The sequence below is a fragment of the Coregonus clupeaformis genome, chromosome 9, assembly GCF_020615455.1.
Source record: "Coregonus clupeaformis isolate EN_2021a chromosome 9, ASM2061545v1, whole genome shotgun sequence".
Lineage (NCBI taxonomy): Eukaryota > Metazoa > Chordata > Actinopteri > Salmoniformes > Salmonidae > Coregonus > Coregonus clupeaformis.
The window spans coordinates 6,583,559-6,601,224 of record NC_059200.1 but is presented as its reverse complement, the minus strand read 5'-3'; the positions used below and the strand labels follow the sequence as shown (position 1 = coordinate 6,601,224).

General features: G+C 41.5%; 2 protein-coding genes across 3 annotated transcripts in view; both read left to right on the top strand.

Moving 5' to 3' along the window:
• Positions 1-4,245, top strand: part of LOC121574550 (neuronal tyrosine-phosphorylated phosphoinositide-3-kinase adapter 1-like) — a 32,895-nt gene extending 28,650 nt beyond the window's left edge. The window contains exon 8 of the mRNA XM_045222742.1: positions 880-4,245. Within this exon, the coding sequence (XP_045078677.1) occupies positions 880-1,305 (426 nt within the window). The 3' untranslated portion in view covers positions 1,306-4,245. The remainder of the gene's footprint in view (positions 1-879) is intronic.
• A 1,255-nt stretch (positions 4,246-5,500) lies between these two features.
• Positions 5,501-16,775, top strand: LOC121573635 (sodium/potassium-transporting ATPase subunit beta-2-like). 2 transcript variants are annotated; one of them, XM_041885763.2, is made up of 8 exons: positions 5,501-5,941; positions 10,431-10,559; positions 10,755-10,859; positions 10,965-11,170; positions 11,454-11,513; positions 12,078-12,104; positions 12,424-12,519; positions 12,738-16,775. In XM_041885763.2, the coding sequence occupies exons 1-8, from the start codon at positions 5,851-5,853 to the stop codon at positions 12,903-12,905; spliced, it is 882 nt and encodes a 293-aa protein (XP_041741697.1). In that variant the 5' UTR covers positions 5,501-5,850; the 3' UTR covers positions 12,906-16,775. The 2 variants fall into 2 exon arrangements, with proteins under 2 accessions (XP_041741697.1, XP_041741698.1); XM_041885764.2 differs by lacking the exon at positions 12,078-12,104.
• The last annotated feature ends 891 nt before the right edge of the window (positions 16,776-17,666 follow it).

Sequence of the window (17,666 nt, the reverse complement as noted above, 5' to 3'; positions counted from 1 at the left end):
CAATTCTACTCATTTTTACATGACTTATGCCATGTTAATATGATATCTGAGTGAGAGTGACTAACAAAATCAATGGGGCCCCCTGGAGGTCAGGGGCCCTGGGCACATGCCCTGCATGCCCGATTGGTATTTGACCATGATTACTACAAGTTTAGATAGCTGGCTAGACTTAACCTTTTACTGCATTGGCTATATCAGGGTCACACAGAGTGTTCTTGGTAGTCTTAAACAAATCTACTTTGAAACAAAAGTATACACCTCACACACAAAAATAAGGCACCTGTATCATGTCAGATATAGAGTTGAAATGTATTCAATTTTGAGTTTGCATCCCAATATTACACTTTATATACATCACAGAAGACTGAAATATAACAAAGCCGTTTGACATAGAAACACCGGATTTTCTACTTTTTTTTCAAATAATGTTTATTAATTATTAAATTATAAAGAATGTGAATAACATTCCACCCATGAGGCCACTAGAGGGCGATTTGGTCATTTGACTGCAGGAAAGGGCTACCTTACCAATCAAAAAATTGTTAGCTGACATGGTTAATTGAGTGACTGTCAGTGACTGACACAACAAGTGACAAACTGCTGATTTACAACCAAATTTAGAAATTGCACCTTGTGTATTTTACTATTCTATCTTTCAACAGTAACGTTTTTGTTGGTCGGGGCCCCTGTTTTTGGAAATTGATCTGCGGGTTTACAAAAGGGGGGCCCCGCCAGTTGCCCATCCCTGGTTTACAGGGATACAACAGAGATGCAGTATTCATGCATACCCCACATTAGATTTTAGGTAAAAAATCCCGAAATCATGCATCTTCCTTTAACTCCCCTCCTTTCTCCCTCCCTGCCTCTCTCTCTGTCCAGTTGCATGGGCTGTCCCACTCCTCCCAGACGCCCTGCAGTCCTATCCTGTCCAGACAGCAGCAGCAGCTCCAGCTCCACCAGCAGCAGCTGCAGTTACAACAACAGCTCCAGCAGCTGCAGCAGCAGCACCACCTTCAGCTGCAGTTCCAGCACCTGGCCCAGCTGGCCCAGGGACAGCCTCCCACCCCTGGGGGTGCCGCCGCGTCCGCAGCCCAGACCCAGAGGGACGGCAAGCTGTTGGAGGTCATTGAGAGGAAGCGCTGCCTGTGCAAAGAGATCAAGGCCCACCGACGCCCAGAAAAGAATCTGTGTAAGCAGGACAGCATGCCCATCCTGCCCAGCTGGAGACGGACCCCTGAACCCCGGAAGACGGGCACACCCCCCTGCCAGAGGCCCCAGGCCGTGGTGTGGGACACAGCCATCTGAGAGGGGTGGGGGGGTGTGTGTGTGGGGGGGGGCAAGTACTATGTACTAAATAAGTACTATTGTGGTGAAAAACAAGAAGTTTACAAGTGGGGAGACATGGTGGGAATCACTCTCTACAAAGGGAAAGAGGATGGAGGACTATTTCCTCTCTTAGGAGTGACAGTGTGATTACCGCCGACCTCCACAGAAGAGGGAGAATATATATGAGAGTAAGATGAGAGTTTTGTGCTCTCACATGTTAAAATAAACTTTATGTGGAGCTGATACAAGGTCTACAAGGTTAATGCAATTTTTTTGAGGTGTGTGGGCCAGAGAGATAATGAACTGAAACATAAATTGTTATTTTGCCAAGGGTGATCAACTCTACTTTGTAGAGATAAAAAAAAGATTGGGAAGATTCAATTGAGGGATATACCAATCAAATATGAAACCAAGAAGAGACATACGTACAATCATTCAGTACTGTGTGATTTCTTACACTTTAGTTTTAGTATTCTACAAGCCCTTCCTTGACTCTTTATACATTTCTTAAACGCCAGTCGACTCTGCTTTTGTTGAGGCTAAATAAAAACGGCATGAATTTACACTATAAGAGCAACACTGGTTTAACTAGTTAGGCCTAATTTCCCCTAACGTAACTACAGCTTACATCAACTCGTAGTTGACATGAATTTTCTCTCCCTCCACTGTCACAAATGGACATTGGGAGGGAGAGTTTGAATGAGACTTGAGGTTGATGCTCAGCAAGACACATCTTATACACACTTATGTTCAAGCACACAGACAGACACTTTAAACACATACACACACACTTATACTCTCTAGCCTTTGATAAAAATGATTATGAAAATGAAAATTATCTTATTATTAAAGAAATATTGAAACATGTTGAGTGCATATGAGATGGTTTGGTTTGCCTTGTGGTCTGGGTATCAGTAGATTGTTATTATGGAGATGAAGTAATCATGATTGAGGAGGAAAATACTACCTAACTGTTTGCATATTTGTAATGTAAATATACAGACTTTCTCAGCGTTCCTGCAATTTTATAGCAATATGTTCCCAATGTGGGCGTAACATTAATATTAAAACATGTCAGCCGGCCAAAACATATCTCGGACTTGAACTCAAAGTCACAGTTAACATGTCATGTCCTGCATGTCATTGAACAGACATACAGTACTGTATAAAACCATATAAATTAATCTACTATCGTGTGGAGATTATCGTGTGGAGATTATCGTGTGGAGATGGTCATGTGAGATTGTTAGATTTTAACATAGATCTTGAAGATGCCATTATATCACTACATACACCATGAAAAGTCCTGCTGAAATGTTATGTTGTGGTTGTGTAAAAGATGAACGTGTTGCTGGGGAAATCTTTTCAAAAAGTTAATATTATGACAGATGGCACATACTGTACACTCAAACATAGCCGCGGGAAGTAGTCGTGCAAAGGGTGTAATATTTTGTTATTAATAAAATGTTTTTATTAATAACAAAAGTAGTGCACTGGGTCTTTACTAGACCTGTATTAGCGAACTGATATAGCCTTCTGTAGCGCGGGCTAAAACATCTGCACTCAAATCATACTGTACAGTCAAATTAAATACAAATGGACACAGATTAATTGTACAAAAAAACACCACCGGTCATGCAGACTCACAGTTACTTATTGATGAGCGTCCCATCCCACAAAACAATGATATCAACACAGACAGTAGGAGATGCTGCAGTTGATAGGGCAGTGCAACATCATCACACACACACCTCAAACAGAATGCTGGAAGAACCTGCCCAAAAACACAGCATACCCTTAAGAGAAAGAAAACCCCTATATACTATGTAAATAGATATGTACAACTGTATTGAAAATGTAGCAATTATTTCCACTTTCATACTTTTAATCAATAAATATAATGTAGCATATAATGTATAAATGCATTTGTTCATTTTTATTTTTGTTAACTTTTTTTTAATGAGTACTTTATCTGTTGCAACTGGTCCACACAGACATTACTGTACGGTTCTACCAATAAATGACAAGCCCTCAAGACAAAGGCAGTATCACAATTGTCGTATCATATTTATGCAAGATTCCCTTTAAGCAGTACATACAGTTGTTGTATTTATGCCCTTTTCTACATACATTGTATTTATGTACAGGTTTGAACAACTCAGTTTGACCATTGTTTGGACATTTTCTGAAATACTTTGCTGCTATCTCAAACTACTACTAGCTGCTGTTGTTGTTTATTGAATTACAATGGTATTTGTGACCATATCTAACATTACTACTATTGTGCTTATTGTTACATACTTTTAATTTATTTACCGAAAAGCCACGTGAGATGAAGTTTGTACTGTAAAGAGTCAATCCCTCTGTACTTGTATTCTGGCACTTGAATGTCTCCTGGTTGTTGTTGTTTTACTGGTTAGCACCAACCTGTACAGTTCCAGTGCCACCCCGTGGAAAAGTATCCAAAATGTTGAAGTGACATTGCACCAATGTTACCAAGTCACTGCTTCACTTTTTGCTACTCCAGGTTATTATCACCCATTTGACTATAGTTTAAACTAAACAAACAGAGATGAGGACCATGTTGAGGGAGAGAGGGGAAGTGCAATGCATTCCTTATATTGAAAACATGTCAGAGTTTGGGTTCTATCCCAAACCCATTGGTAAGTGTGCCCAATAATATTGTATTTCAGATATACCAAGTAGTCATCTTTTAAAAAATGTATTACAACAATTGATATCTTAGGCATAATTTACAAACTAGTTTACAAAAGCTATCAGCTTTGCGTGTCGCCTAAAACAGTGGCCAGTATATGAGTGCCATACTATATTGATATGGTAAGATATGGTGTACCTTGGAAATCACTGTAGTGCTATATTCACATTGATATCGTCATTAAATCAATTTTATATAATGAACAGGATTTTTGCATGTCTTTATGTTTCATGTCATGACAAACAGAAGCGTACTAATATGATCTCTTTGCTTTATCTCTTCACATCTCTTATGTATTACGTTCAATATAATTGGTAGGATAAGTAGTGGTGAATGTAGAAGATTGTCTCTGGTTAAAACCATTGCAGACAGACAGAATGCCCTCTAACAGGGTTCTGCTGCAAGGCTATGAACCCAGTGACACCACCCAGACACAGAGGTGTTGTAATGTCTTAGATCTCCAAGTGAGGGCACCATTCACATCCCCTGTACCAGTTACCAGTCTCTCTCTGAGATTCATGTACCTATCAATTCAGGAAACGTACACACACTCACACACACTGTCATGCGGATGGATGCCGGTGGCAGAGCAAGCCACATCCTACGGCACCAGAAGTACTGCAGAGCAATCCATTAGCCTTTAGACTTGACCTCTGCACTGCCATGAGACTGACTGGCAGACCAGACACCCCTGCCACACAATGCAGGGATCAATTTAGCTAAGGCAACTCCCCCCAAAATCTAGACAGGCTTTATACTGACTCTCCCTATAGTCATATATTTGATTCACCCTGCTTTACCCTAAGTGGGCTAGCCTCTTCTACAGTAAGCTACATTACCAATATCGTAGACATCAGTTGCCAGTTGTGTGCAAATAAGCATCATATTGATATTGTGTGAGGCAGCTCCATATGTCTCTCCCTCCTCCTTCCTTCCCTCATGACAGCCGGGTTTAGAGGACAGCATGGGAATTAACCGCAACATAATTAATAAATCCTCAGAGGAAACTGCATTATTCAACAGTGTTGGTTTCAGGGAGGGGATGCTGAGGGGAAGACATTTTGTTTAGATGGATGTTACTATATGAGCTATGTTCAAGAGCCCAATCTATGAGCAGCACCACTATCTTCACACACATGCACGAGCTGCATGAGGAATCCCCAGAGCTTATATCATTTGCTGGAATGCTTGTCACTCAAATCCTTGCTCTGGCGTTAAGTGAGCAACATAGGTTGTAGCAGGCATATGATTGGTTAGAGAGGCAAGCTGGTTGGCTGCTGGTGTCCTCTGGTGAGAGGGGAGGAGGGGATTGTAGCTTTCTCCTCCGAGGGGGTGGGGGTGATGGGTAGGGGAGGGGTGATGCTTGAGGGGTAAGTGAGGGTAAGCAAGAGAGAGGCTGGTAGAGAGAGAGAGAGAGAGAGAGAGAGAGAGAGAGAGAGGGAGCGAGAGAGAGGGGGGGAGAGAGAGAGAGAGAGAGAGAGAGCTTTACCGCAGTATCACTACATTTCTGCATCACTCATCAAAACTCTGCGGCATGCTAACTAGATCTGGGGGAGGGCAGATACCGGTTTTGTGCTGAGTGTAGTGTCAACACCACCGTCGTTTAGTATACATTGACTGTAATTAGATACAGTAGCACGGAGCCGCCGGATTGTTCATCCTTTTCTTTCAAACAGCTCGTCATTTGTGCGCTCGATAACGACTTTCTGCAGCCTATCTGAGTAAGATATTTAACATCTCACCAAAACGCCTATTACATTAGGTTATAACGCCCGGTAACAGTCCGTGGATTAAAGAAATCTAGCAAAATGTCAAAGGATGCTGAGAAGAGCACTTGGAAGGACTTCATATGGAACTCCAGGACGCGAGAATTTTGTGGCAGGACAGGGAGCAGCTGGGGTGAGTCTTCTACCTAGTAATGGTCGCCTGCAGCAATGCAGCACAGATGGCCCCTCTACCTCTAACACAGGGATGGGCAACTCCAGTCCTCGGGGACCGGAGTGGTGTCACACTTTCCCCCCCATCCCTAGCAAACACAGCTGATTAAACTAATTGCACTCTAAACTGAATATGATTAGTTGATTATTGAAGTCAGGTGTGTTAGCTGGGGCTGGGGCAAAAGTGTGACACCAGTCAGGCCCCGGAGGACTGGAGTTGCGCATCCCTGCTCTAACACAATAGCAGTGCTTCACAATGATGTCATGAGCACCCTTTAATTGTGCTGCTTGAATACGTATTAATGCGTAAAGAGTAAATGAATGTGACCAGGCAGAAATGTAAAATGTGTGTAGGCTGGCCTAGCCTACAAAGTGTAGCATTCAATGCGCAATTTGAAGCCGCTGCCTCACCCCAGCGATCACTTAATGAGATTGGTCGCTGTCCAGTGCAAGGCGGTGCTGACATTCAAATGCGGCATTATGTGTGGATTGCCGGCATTATTCTCTTTCATTTATTCATTTATGCCACTTAGTTTTCCTGCGCAATGCGTCTGGACATAAGGGTGGAGGCAGTGCCAATATATGAAATTAATATGCCAGTGCACACCATTTTAATACTATTCTCTGCTGTAGCCTACTTTTTAAAGGCTACAGTAGGCCTCTTTAGATTTAATTATCTTTACTTAATCTGTCTTCTGGCGCAGAGCACCCCTTCCTGAGATGTGAGGGCCAGTTGTTACTTCAAATAGCGTCAGAATTGATTAGCCTGACCTGTTATTAACTTGAATAGGTTTTACAAAACGCAAATGTAGTGGGTTTGCGGCATTCAGTTCAACTATAGGCTATTTGCAATCAATGTTACAATGCAGGTTTTGTTTCAATGAAGAATCAAATTGATAAGACTAAAGTTGTATCATCTGCTAAGTGTCAAGATCAGCACGATAATCTGCACTGACAAGATCTGAAATAAGATATGGTAATGTAGTCTAACATCTGAGATTTTAAGAGATGACCACAACATTATAACTTGTGCACTTTTTCAACGCCCTTAATAACCTGCAACTATTTCAAATGGCTCTTTTCTAATGACATTGAGGCGTTTTAATCTGGTTAAAGCCGAGGGCCACATTCTATTTGCATCACCTCCAACCCCCCAGCCCTCCCCTCTCTTAGTGTGAGTAAATCAGTGCAGGATTTAATCCTAATCTAATGACTTCATTGGCTGGCCAGCCGAGTATCAATTGTAGTTGTCCAATCAAACTGTATAAATTTCAGAACATTCCCTTTAATTGATTACATTTAATGTAAATGCAATGATTTGAGATGTCACACACACACACACACACACACACACACACACACACACACACACACACACACACACACACACACATACCTAGCATTTCACATTTCCACAAGAAATGGTGCCCTTGCTAAGATATTCATGAATGGAGAGAAATGTAAGTCATAGGCCTACTGAGTGGGGTGATCACTGACTGTAGTTTCCTATGCAGTAATTTTCCCAGAATGCACTCCTTCATCCAGCTCAGTGTGTCCCATATGCTTTGAGGACTGGTGGCCTGGTTAAGCTGCGCTCTCTAAGGCTTGCTAATTAGGCTATTTCTGTAGTGAGCCAAAACGTGTATAGCCTATACATGGTCCCTGAACTTAGTACATCCTCATTACCTGTCTGGGCCTAGGTGATCTAGGTATCCAGGTGCTAGTCTACATGCAGCTTTCTTTTAATCAGCCCTGACCTCCTCCACAGCCCACAGAACAAAGATGGAGACATAGAGGACCCACACCAATCTGATGCACACAGTACTCTAACTAGTGTAATGGACACTGTTTCCACTGATAGCGCACACTGCTTAGATTAGATGGGGTAGAAAATCAGCCTAATCAGGGTGGCACTACTGTTCATTGTGGAAATGCAAGTGTGTTTGTGTGTGTGTGTGTGTGTGTGTGTGTGTGTGTGTTTGTGTATGTGTGTGTGTGTGTGTGTGTGTTTGTGTGTGTGTGTCGCACAATTATGGAAATAGTTCTTAGATCCATGGGCAATTTCAAAAGTACATGAATATTAAAACAGCCATAGCACATACATATTCTTTTATCCTTACCACTTTTTCCATTCAAAGCTTCTTGTTTGATAACCCAGCTTCAAAACAGTGTCCACTGCGTTTGAACACTATCCCAATCAAACAAACAAAAAAGAAAAGAGACACCTTTTAAAAGGCGTCCATGTTGCCATTGTAGGAGGGAAAGCCCCGCCATTTTGTTCTTTGCTTTCAACTCTCCCTGTGATGGGGGGATGAAAAGAGAGAGGCAGAGGAAGAATGAAAGAGAGAGGGCATGGTGATGAGAGGTCAGGCAGGACAGCCAGTGAACTGGACACCCTCCTGGTGTGGCCAGGGGAAGGTGACCCTCTCTACACTCCTCTTGACCCTCTCTCTTGGTCTGCACACAACACCCAGTCTGTCTCCCCATAGGGATGGGTGGTATCTGTGGTCACCATGACGCCCCATAATGTTAGATCAGATAAATAATGTCAGGTCCCCCTCCCTGATGATAGTCCCTCCCGGCATTGGTTGGACCAGAGCCAGGGCTAGACCCAGGGCTTGTACAGTATCTGTGATGACTCAGCAGGGTTTGTCCTTCCAACACACTATGTACCACAGCTCCCTATCTCTCTTCACCACATCTCACCCTACCCCACAGGATGCCGCTCTGCTCTCCTCTCATCTTACGCTCCTCTCTATAAGGTTACATATCTACGTAGATCCCCTCACCCTGGGGACTGGCAGACAGACACACTTACACATTCACTCTCACTCACCAAGAAGCTCTGGTGTTTGCAACTTTATCCCATGGAGGAGCTTCCTCTTGCTATTTGGTTATGGATCCTTGTAAGCCTGGCTGCGCTGTGAGGCCCATGGCTCCACACAGCTCTAGGCCTGCTGACAGAGGAAGCCCTCATGGTGGTCTTTGACAGGGCCCAGGTGTGGAGCTCCACAATGGGGCCCATCTAGCAGAGACACAGCAGGCCTACACCCCAGGACTGGTCTCAGGTGACCATGCTGAGATGGCAGAGGAAGGGAAGGAGGGCTACTGATAGGCTCAGTCAACTCACCTGTTTTATTCATTATATTTTACACTAATTGTGTATCTCACATCCTGTATGACCATATAATGTTTAGCAGCTGAGGTGATTTTATGTTATCAACCCAACAGAATGGTTCAATAGCTGCCCGTTCCCTTGGGCCCAATGCTGATATGTTACCGTGTTGGTTTGGTCTCCATACGGTTTGTGTCAGTGGGATACTGTACATGGCAGCTAATCCCCTGACCCCCTGCCCTAATCTCCAGGGGTCTTCTCTCCTCCTCCCCTGTCCCCTTCTGTCACCACTCCTCTCTCCTTCTATTTTACCCTCCCCCTCATCTCGGCTCTTTCCCTCATTGTTAGTGTTACTTGATAATTAATTTGGACAAAGACCAGACATTCAATCCTGGATTAATCAGCCTTGTTTAAGACTGGGGGGAGGACGTGTGTCTTTATGTGCAGGTTGTGTGTTGTCGGTAGTGTGAGTTCAGACATGTATGGAGAAGTGTGCATGTCCAATTAATGTTTCCATAAATAGATAGATATTCAATATCCATTAAACATATTTTTTTCTAGTTATAAAAATGTGTACTGTGTGTTTGAGAGAGAGAGAGGGCGAGAGAGATAGATAGAGAGATATATATACTATAGAAGGAAGTAGAGGCTTCTAGTTTGAGGTAAAGAGGATTACTCCTCACCTCCTGTATCTTTTCACATATTTGATCGTTGGCACGGTATAGTGTGATAAATACAGAGAGAGTGGTATAGTGTGATAAATACAGAGAGAGTGGTATAGTGTGATAAATACAGAGAGAGTGGTATAGTGTGATAAATACAGAGAGAGTGGTATAGTGTGATAAATACAGAGAGAGTGGTATAGTGTGATAAATACAGAGAGAGTGGTATAGTGTGATAAATACAGAGAGAGTGGTATAGTGTGATAAATACAGAGAGAGTGGTATAGTGTGATAAATACAGAGAGAGTGGTATAGTGTGATAAATACAGAGAGAGTGGTATAGTGTGATAAATACAGAGAGAGTGGTATAGTGTGATAAATACAGAGAAAGTGACCAAATAATGACTTGGATCATAGACAACATAGCACCTACTCTACATTACCTTTTCACTTTTCAGCTTTTCAGGCTTTGTTATAACATAGGGCAAATCATAAATGGCACCCTGTTCCGTATAAGTGGGAAATATGGAATGTCCATAATCTGACATAACCCCACTGTATAGGTAATTGAGTGTCATTTTGAGTATAGCCCTATTTTGTTGAATGTTCCGTTTCCTATGATCTAGTATGATGTTAATGCTGTATCTGTGTGCTGGTTGTGTCTCCCTCCTCAGGCCTCATCCTGCTGTTCTACCTAGTGTTCTACATCTTCCTAGCAGGCATGTTCTGCCTCACCATGTACGTCATGCTGCAGACCTTGGATGACCATAAACCCACCTGGCAGGACAGGCTTGGCACACCAGGTATGATGAACTAACACCCCAATACCACATTCTAAGAGGTTTTGATACACTAAAGAATTCAAGGTAACATTTTGACAAGTCTCTTCACAACTGCTACTGTATAGTCAGGACCAGCCTTGAACAACCACACATAGTCTAGTATCCATGTGATGTAGGCTAAAAGCCCTCCCCATCTTCTCTCTCTCTGTTCTGCAGGCATGATGATCAGACCCAGGGGAGAGGCGATGGAGATCATCTATAACACCCACAACACTGAGAGCTGGGACATGTACGCCAAGACCCTGGACAACTTCCTCTCCCGTGAGTCTGTCTGTCTGTCAGCTTGTCTCTGCCTCTTTACCGCCACATAATTACATTTCTATTATAGAAAACAACATGGTGAAACTGTATTTCTCTCCCATCCAGCCTACAACAACTCTCTGCAGGCTGAGAAGAATGAAGAGTGCACACCGGACCAGTACTTTGTTCAGGCAGACAGTGGTGATGTGAAGAACAACCCCAAGCGCTCCTGCCAGTTCAACCGCACCTTTCTAGAAGAATGCTCTGGCCTCGATGACCATACCTATGGATACCAGGCTGGCAAACCATGCATCATCATCAAGCTGAACCGGGTATGGGAGAAGCAGAGAGTAGAGGGGGGCTGGGGAGGGAAGAACTTGTGGTGATGCTAGGAGATGAGTAAGGGAGAGGGGGATGGAGCAGTCATGTAAATGGTTTGGAGCCTGGAAGAGATCATACCAATTAAGTACAAACAATGTTGGAAATTTTTTATATTGTTATATTGACAATCACAACAATGATCAGTTGAATGGATTCGCTTTAAGGAGGGATGAAGTGGGGATGGTGGTGGAACTCCCAGGTTAACGCATGTCTGTCTGTCTGTCTGTATTCTAGGTCATTGGGATGTTGCCAGGAAAGGATGGCCAGGCTCCATTTGTCACCTGTGGAGCGAAGGTGAGCCTCTCTCTCTTTCAGTTCCTACTCTCTCTCTCTCTCTCTCTCTCTCTCTCTCTCTCTCTCTCTCGCTCTCTCTCTGGTCTCTGGTCTCTCTCTGGTCTCTCTGTCTTGTCTCTCTCTCTCTCTCTTTCTCTGGTCTCTCTCTCTGGTCTCTCTCTCTCTGGTCTCTCTCTCTCTCTCTCTCTGGTCTCTCTCTCTCTCTCTCTCTCTCTCTGTCTTGTCTCTCTCTCTCTTTCTCTGGTCTCTCTCTCTGGTCTCTCTCTCTGGTCTCTCTCTCTGGTCTCTCTCTCTGGTCTCTCTCTCTCTCTCTCTCTCTCTCTCTCTCTCTCTCTCTCTCTCTCTCTCTCTCTCTCTCTCTCTCTATCTCTCTCTCTCTCTCTCTCAGAATTAACCCATCATGTCTCTTGTTCTCATCTATGTCCCCCATTACCTTCCTTTATGTCTGTGTCTGTGTTGCATGATACAATGTCATTTCATCATTTCATACCATATGTGTATGTTGTTGTTGCTGTTCTCTTCTTTTCTTTTCTGTTACCATCAATTCTGTCCTTCCACTCTCAGAGGTACAAAGTTGGCAAAGATGAATGGGTAAGGGTGCCACTGTAGTGACTGTTGTGACAGATAGAGAAGTAGATATGTTGTGTATAGTTGCTAGTGCTACACTAGTACCCTCATCTTTTTATATTCCAAGATATAGAGGTTCAATAGCTTTATTGCATAGCATATACAGGTAGACTCAATGGCTAAAGTAAATGTAAATAAATAGTCTACTCTAATTGTCATGGTGTCCTTTCAAAGCTCATCCACTTCTTCAGATTGGGCAGTCTTTCCCTGCTCGCCCACACACTTCCGACAGAACATGGTCTAACATGCTCTAACTAATGGCCTTGATCCTCTGCCCCTGCAGAAAGAAGACTCTGATAAGATTGGAGAGGTGGCGTACTACCCTGAAAATGGTACCTTCAACCTCATGTACTACCCTTACTATGGCAAGAAAGCTCAGGTGAGAATCCTCCAATACAAACCTGCCAACACTCAGAAATCATCACTTATAAACCTCTGTTTTATGGTTAGATGAACTCATCTTAGTGTTCCAATGTCATTTCTAATGTTATTACGCATTATTTTGCCTGTGCTTTCAACACGTTATAGATAAATGTTGCTGAAAAAGAATTCTGAAAGCTTCTGTAACAATATCTTTAAAATGTTAACTACTCCCAGGTGAACTACTCCCAGCCGCTGGTTGCCATCAAGTTCCTCAACATGACCCTCAATGAAGACATCAACATCGAGTGCAGGATCATCTCCAACAACATTCCTCCTGGGAGTGAAAGAGACAAGTTTGCTGGGAAAGTGTCTTTCAAGCTGAGGATCAACACTAAAAACTAAATGTACATTCTCTTTCTCTCGCTAACATGCCCACCCACCTCTACCTTCTGTGCACAGGTACACACACACATACAGGGACAGATAACAGAATTAACACCCTCCGTTTGACGAATAGAACATGTTTACAACTTCCATTTACCCTAGATTTCGGGCATTGTATGTCCAGTGGAGTGATGATGTCAGAATGGTGGAGTAAAAGGGTGGTAATTCTGTCTCTGTTTCTGTGTGTGAACTTTGATTATTTTCTGTAAATTAGTTTGACGTGAAGTCTATTTATACTGCATGACTAACTAGGGGATAGAGTGGACATAAACATGTATGATTTCAAAGTTTGCAAGGAGAAGCAACGCCTCTTACCAGTTTATTGTTGCTCCTTCATTGCTGCCTCCCTATAGAGTGCCCCTCTATATACGAATATACACAAAATACAATACAAAACGTGTATATCTATTTATATATCATAATCTTATATCAGTATGTCTATTTTGTTGCACTTAAAAATAATCCAACAGCTAAAACATATGATGAAAAAACATATTTTTGTGGATGAATGCAGAGATGGAGTCATTTTGCATGTGTGTATTGTCTTTAGTGTGCTAAGAAGGTGGGAGGCCCCATGTCTCAGCTCTCTGCTCTGCTATGTGTGAATTATAAACAAGGCAATGTTCAACTGCTGGCCACCAGGAGGGACCACACTGCACTCTGCAGTGATCATCCAATTTAACCCATAAGAAGATAACATCTCCAACATGGGGAGTTATAGAGGTCAAGACCTTTGTCTGTGTATGTGTGTGCGTGTGTATGTTTGTATGTATGTGTGTGAGTATGTACTGTATGTTTGTTTGTATGACCAAATTCCATTTGCAAGACAGAATGCATACTGTAGGTCGGGAAGTTGCATATGCAATGTGCAATATTCATTAAGAGTGACACATCATGCACATTCTACACATTAAACAGGACTATTTTGTCATAAACACTTGAATTGCACATAGTCATAAATCGGATTAGGCTTCAATAACATCAATTTACACTACGTTGTTACATGGTTTATGTTCACAGCTGTATTCCTACAGCTCAAGGCGTAGGGCTAGTTTGTTTGTTCATAGCTTTTTGCTTGTACATCGCATCTATTGATATGCTCCTGTACATATCAGAAAGAGATGCCATTCTTCTATTTTGTATTGATTTGCACTGGTTTGTGTTTTTCTTGTGAAGAGGAGATGCTTATGGTTCTGTGGAGAAGGAAAAATATAGAGAGAGTTTGTTTTGTTTCTACGTTTGTTTAAATGTATATTCAAAAATGTCGGACCAACTTCATCAGTTGTACATGACATGTTACTGCTGTAATAGTGCATCTTAGTTTGAAGGCTGTCTCCAACCTCTCTGAGTACATCGGCCAGAATGTCTGGAAGGCTGGTTTGGTGATAACGGTCATTTGTTTGATTTATTTTTATATTGGTAGGATTCTCTGCCATTACATTGCTTTAAAAAGGGTGCAACAGACCAACCAACCTTGTAGTTGGAGGCTGTACTATATCTAAAAGCACCTACAGTTGAGCATGTGCAAGAGCATTTATGAACTTGCTCTAGCATGATGGTCAATGTGCTGGCGCACAGATGCCCTGGATGTGCTGCTGACTTGGGGCTGGATTCAATCCGTAACGCTAAACTTCGGCAATACTTATTGAATCCAGCCCTTGATTAGGTACACCTAATGAGAAAAGCCCATCTATCAGTTGAGGAATCTGTGGATCTGAGCGAGTGCTGCTGAACCTTGGCTGTGACATTGTGGCAATGTGACTCTGATCCTGCTACGACGTCATAGCGACACTTTTAGAACACTAACATCTGTTCACTCAGTTTAAGGGTTGGGTTGACTTTTAGGGCCTGTTCTTCTCTCAGTCAGTATAAGGTGTATATCAATACATTCTCCTTCATTTTGGTTGAAGTTGCGCCTCAGTAATATCATCATCGTCAAGACTTGACAGTGTAATAATAATCATTATATAAATAATCGGTTTTGTTTGATAGCTGTATAATACACGTTGATGATTGACTGAACAAAGTCAATTCACTCCAAGCTGAACATGCATGTTGCATGTGGCCTACCAATAGTCTTTGTTTTTGACATTGTGAAACAATGGAGTGAACAGTGCTACTTCCTCGTTAGCATTCCTGCTCCACTCAGTCTGCTTCGCATGCTGAGATTTCACTGTAATCTCTTAATCTGGTCAGATAATCCAGAGCAGGTACTCTACTTTATCCTCTCTTTGTAGTTCCTCTTTCTTGTGTCAACCCCCACTCCCCCCAACACCACCCCCTTTCTCTCTTTTGTCCACACAAAGACACACACACACAGACACACACACATATAGAATCATCCACCCTTTCTGTTAAAATATGTCAGGTGAGGAATGACTACGGTATGTGCTTGGTTCTACAGTTATTTTAAGGTCTATATTATTATTAACATGTTTTTATCCATGTGACCCATGTATTGCCATGTTGTATCACAATATGTTTTGTCCCATGAGCCCATTCCATTCACAATTCAATCTACAAGTAAATGTGTATCCATGGTGTGTATCCATGATGTGTGTAGCCACGCAAATACATGTATGTGGATATATTCCAATTGTAAAATGAATGCTTTTCTTTTCTGCATACAATAGTAGTCCTGTCACATTCCCTCCAACCAAAGATATTCATTATCATTTTAACAGTATGAAATAATCATGCTGCAACTACAGACCACAGATCTCTAAGAGAAATGGTTTCATTTATGAAGGATGAAGGATGTCCTATTCTTAGATAATGCTACACACAGAAGGAGCAGGTTTCACTAAATGACAACAGTGCCTCCTGGTGGACAGATTTGTTGTTCCCCAGTATCGCCGAATGTTATTTAATGTTATCTCCATATATTTGTTTTTATATGATAATTTGGAGACGTCTTAAAAAAGCAATATATTTATTTCCTGTGTTGCTGATGATGTATTTATTATTGGAATGGCTGTAACAACTTTATAGTAACATAAATCATCAAGAGAGTGAGGAAGAAAACAGAAAGAACATGGAAATATTATGTTCACAAATGTTATATGTCTGCCAATGCACATCTTCAAGATTGAACAATAGAAACACTTAACAGTTTTGTTTTCAAAAGAGATAAAGTATTTTTATTGTTATTTTGTTGTAAAGAGGAAATAATGTATTAGCTTTGGATTGTAATAAGACAGGGGTGCTACCTGGTAGGTGTTTGAGCTGTAAACTCTTGACTCTGGTTGAACACATACCAAGTATGGTTGAATGTAGAAAACTTTTTTTTGGTTTATTTTCAGTCTAACCCCTTCTTTTTCTATTTTGTTTTCAACCTTGCAGTATTGAATGTTTGCACTGATGAACGCTCCACTATTTATTTCAGATGAACTGTGCATGTCTTTATATGGGCCACAGTATGATGAGATGAAGAAGGGTATCATCTTGGTTTGATCAGCTACACTGAAACAGTACAATACTCGCCTGTGACCACTGCATGTGGCAAACTAGTGTGAACTACCTATTTGTTTCAAACTCACTTGTGAAGACGCAAGACGCAGCTTTTCACTAAGGTCCAACCTGAAAAGAACATAAAAAAGTTGTATCCCTGATTAAAGACAATCTTGAATCAGACAGCTTATTCAAAACAATCTAAGGCAGAAATCCTTTGAAACACATTGGGATAGTCTCACCCAAAAATGAAAATGGCTGATAATTCTATTCTCTTTGGATCTTTTTTTGCTGTTATTGTATTTATATATATTTTTTGCTCCTGTTCATTGTAAAAAATGATAGAGAAATCAATAAACGTGATTGAAGGAAACACAACCAGATTGTCTGTTTCGTTCCCTTTCATCATTTTATATAATTGTATTGTCTCAGTTCAGTGTGTCTGTCTACCCTCCTCCTTCCTTCAGTCACACAGTCAGTCAGTCAGACATAGAATACCCTCTACAGGATAACATAACACTGACATAAGAGGAAGCTAATCTATTCTAAGACTTGACAGAGTAAAAGGAGACGTCTCCCACATGACATTTCTTTACAGTTTACTATAAAATACTACAGTACTTAATATAGAATTCTGTAGTAAAGTGTAGTATACTGTAGAATACATTTACATACATACATTTACTATACTACACACTGTAGTATCCCTCGATCATGTGTAGTACTTACTGTAGAATGGTGTAGTATACTGTAGAATACTACAGTAAATACTACAGTAATGTCTGAAAAACCCTACAGTACGCAAAAACACTACACTTTTTTAATACTACAGTATTCAATTAGCATATACCCTGCCCATTCCTCTCCCCCATATTGCAGTTTGTGCCACCCATAAGTGAGAAACCTGCATGCCAAGTATAGAACATAGTGTTCCCTATAGGTTATATATAAAAAAAAGAAGTACTAGCCATTCAGACCCCAGACCGCAGTATTTCTCTAGTAGGTTTCCTGAAGGAGGAAGTCTCCACTTCTATGTTAAAGATAATAAAACAAAACACTATAGTAAATACTACAGTAATGTCTGCAAAAACTCTACTGTAAATACTACTGTCCGCAAAAACACTATAGTAAATACTACAGTAATGTCTGCAAAAACTCTACTGTAAATACTACAGTCCGCAAAAACACTATAGTAAATACTACAGTATACTACAATCTGTAAAAACACTATGTTAATTATTATAGTATATACTACAGTTTTCATTAACT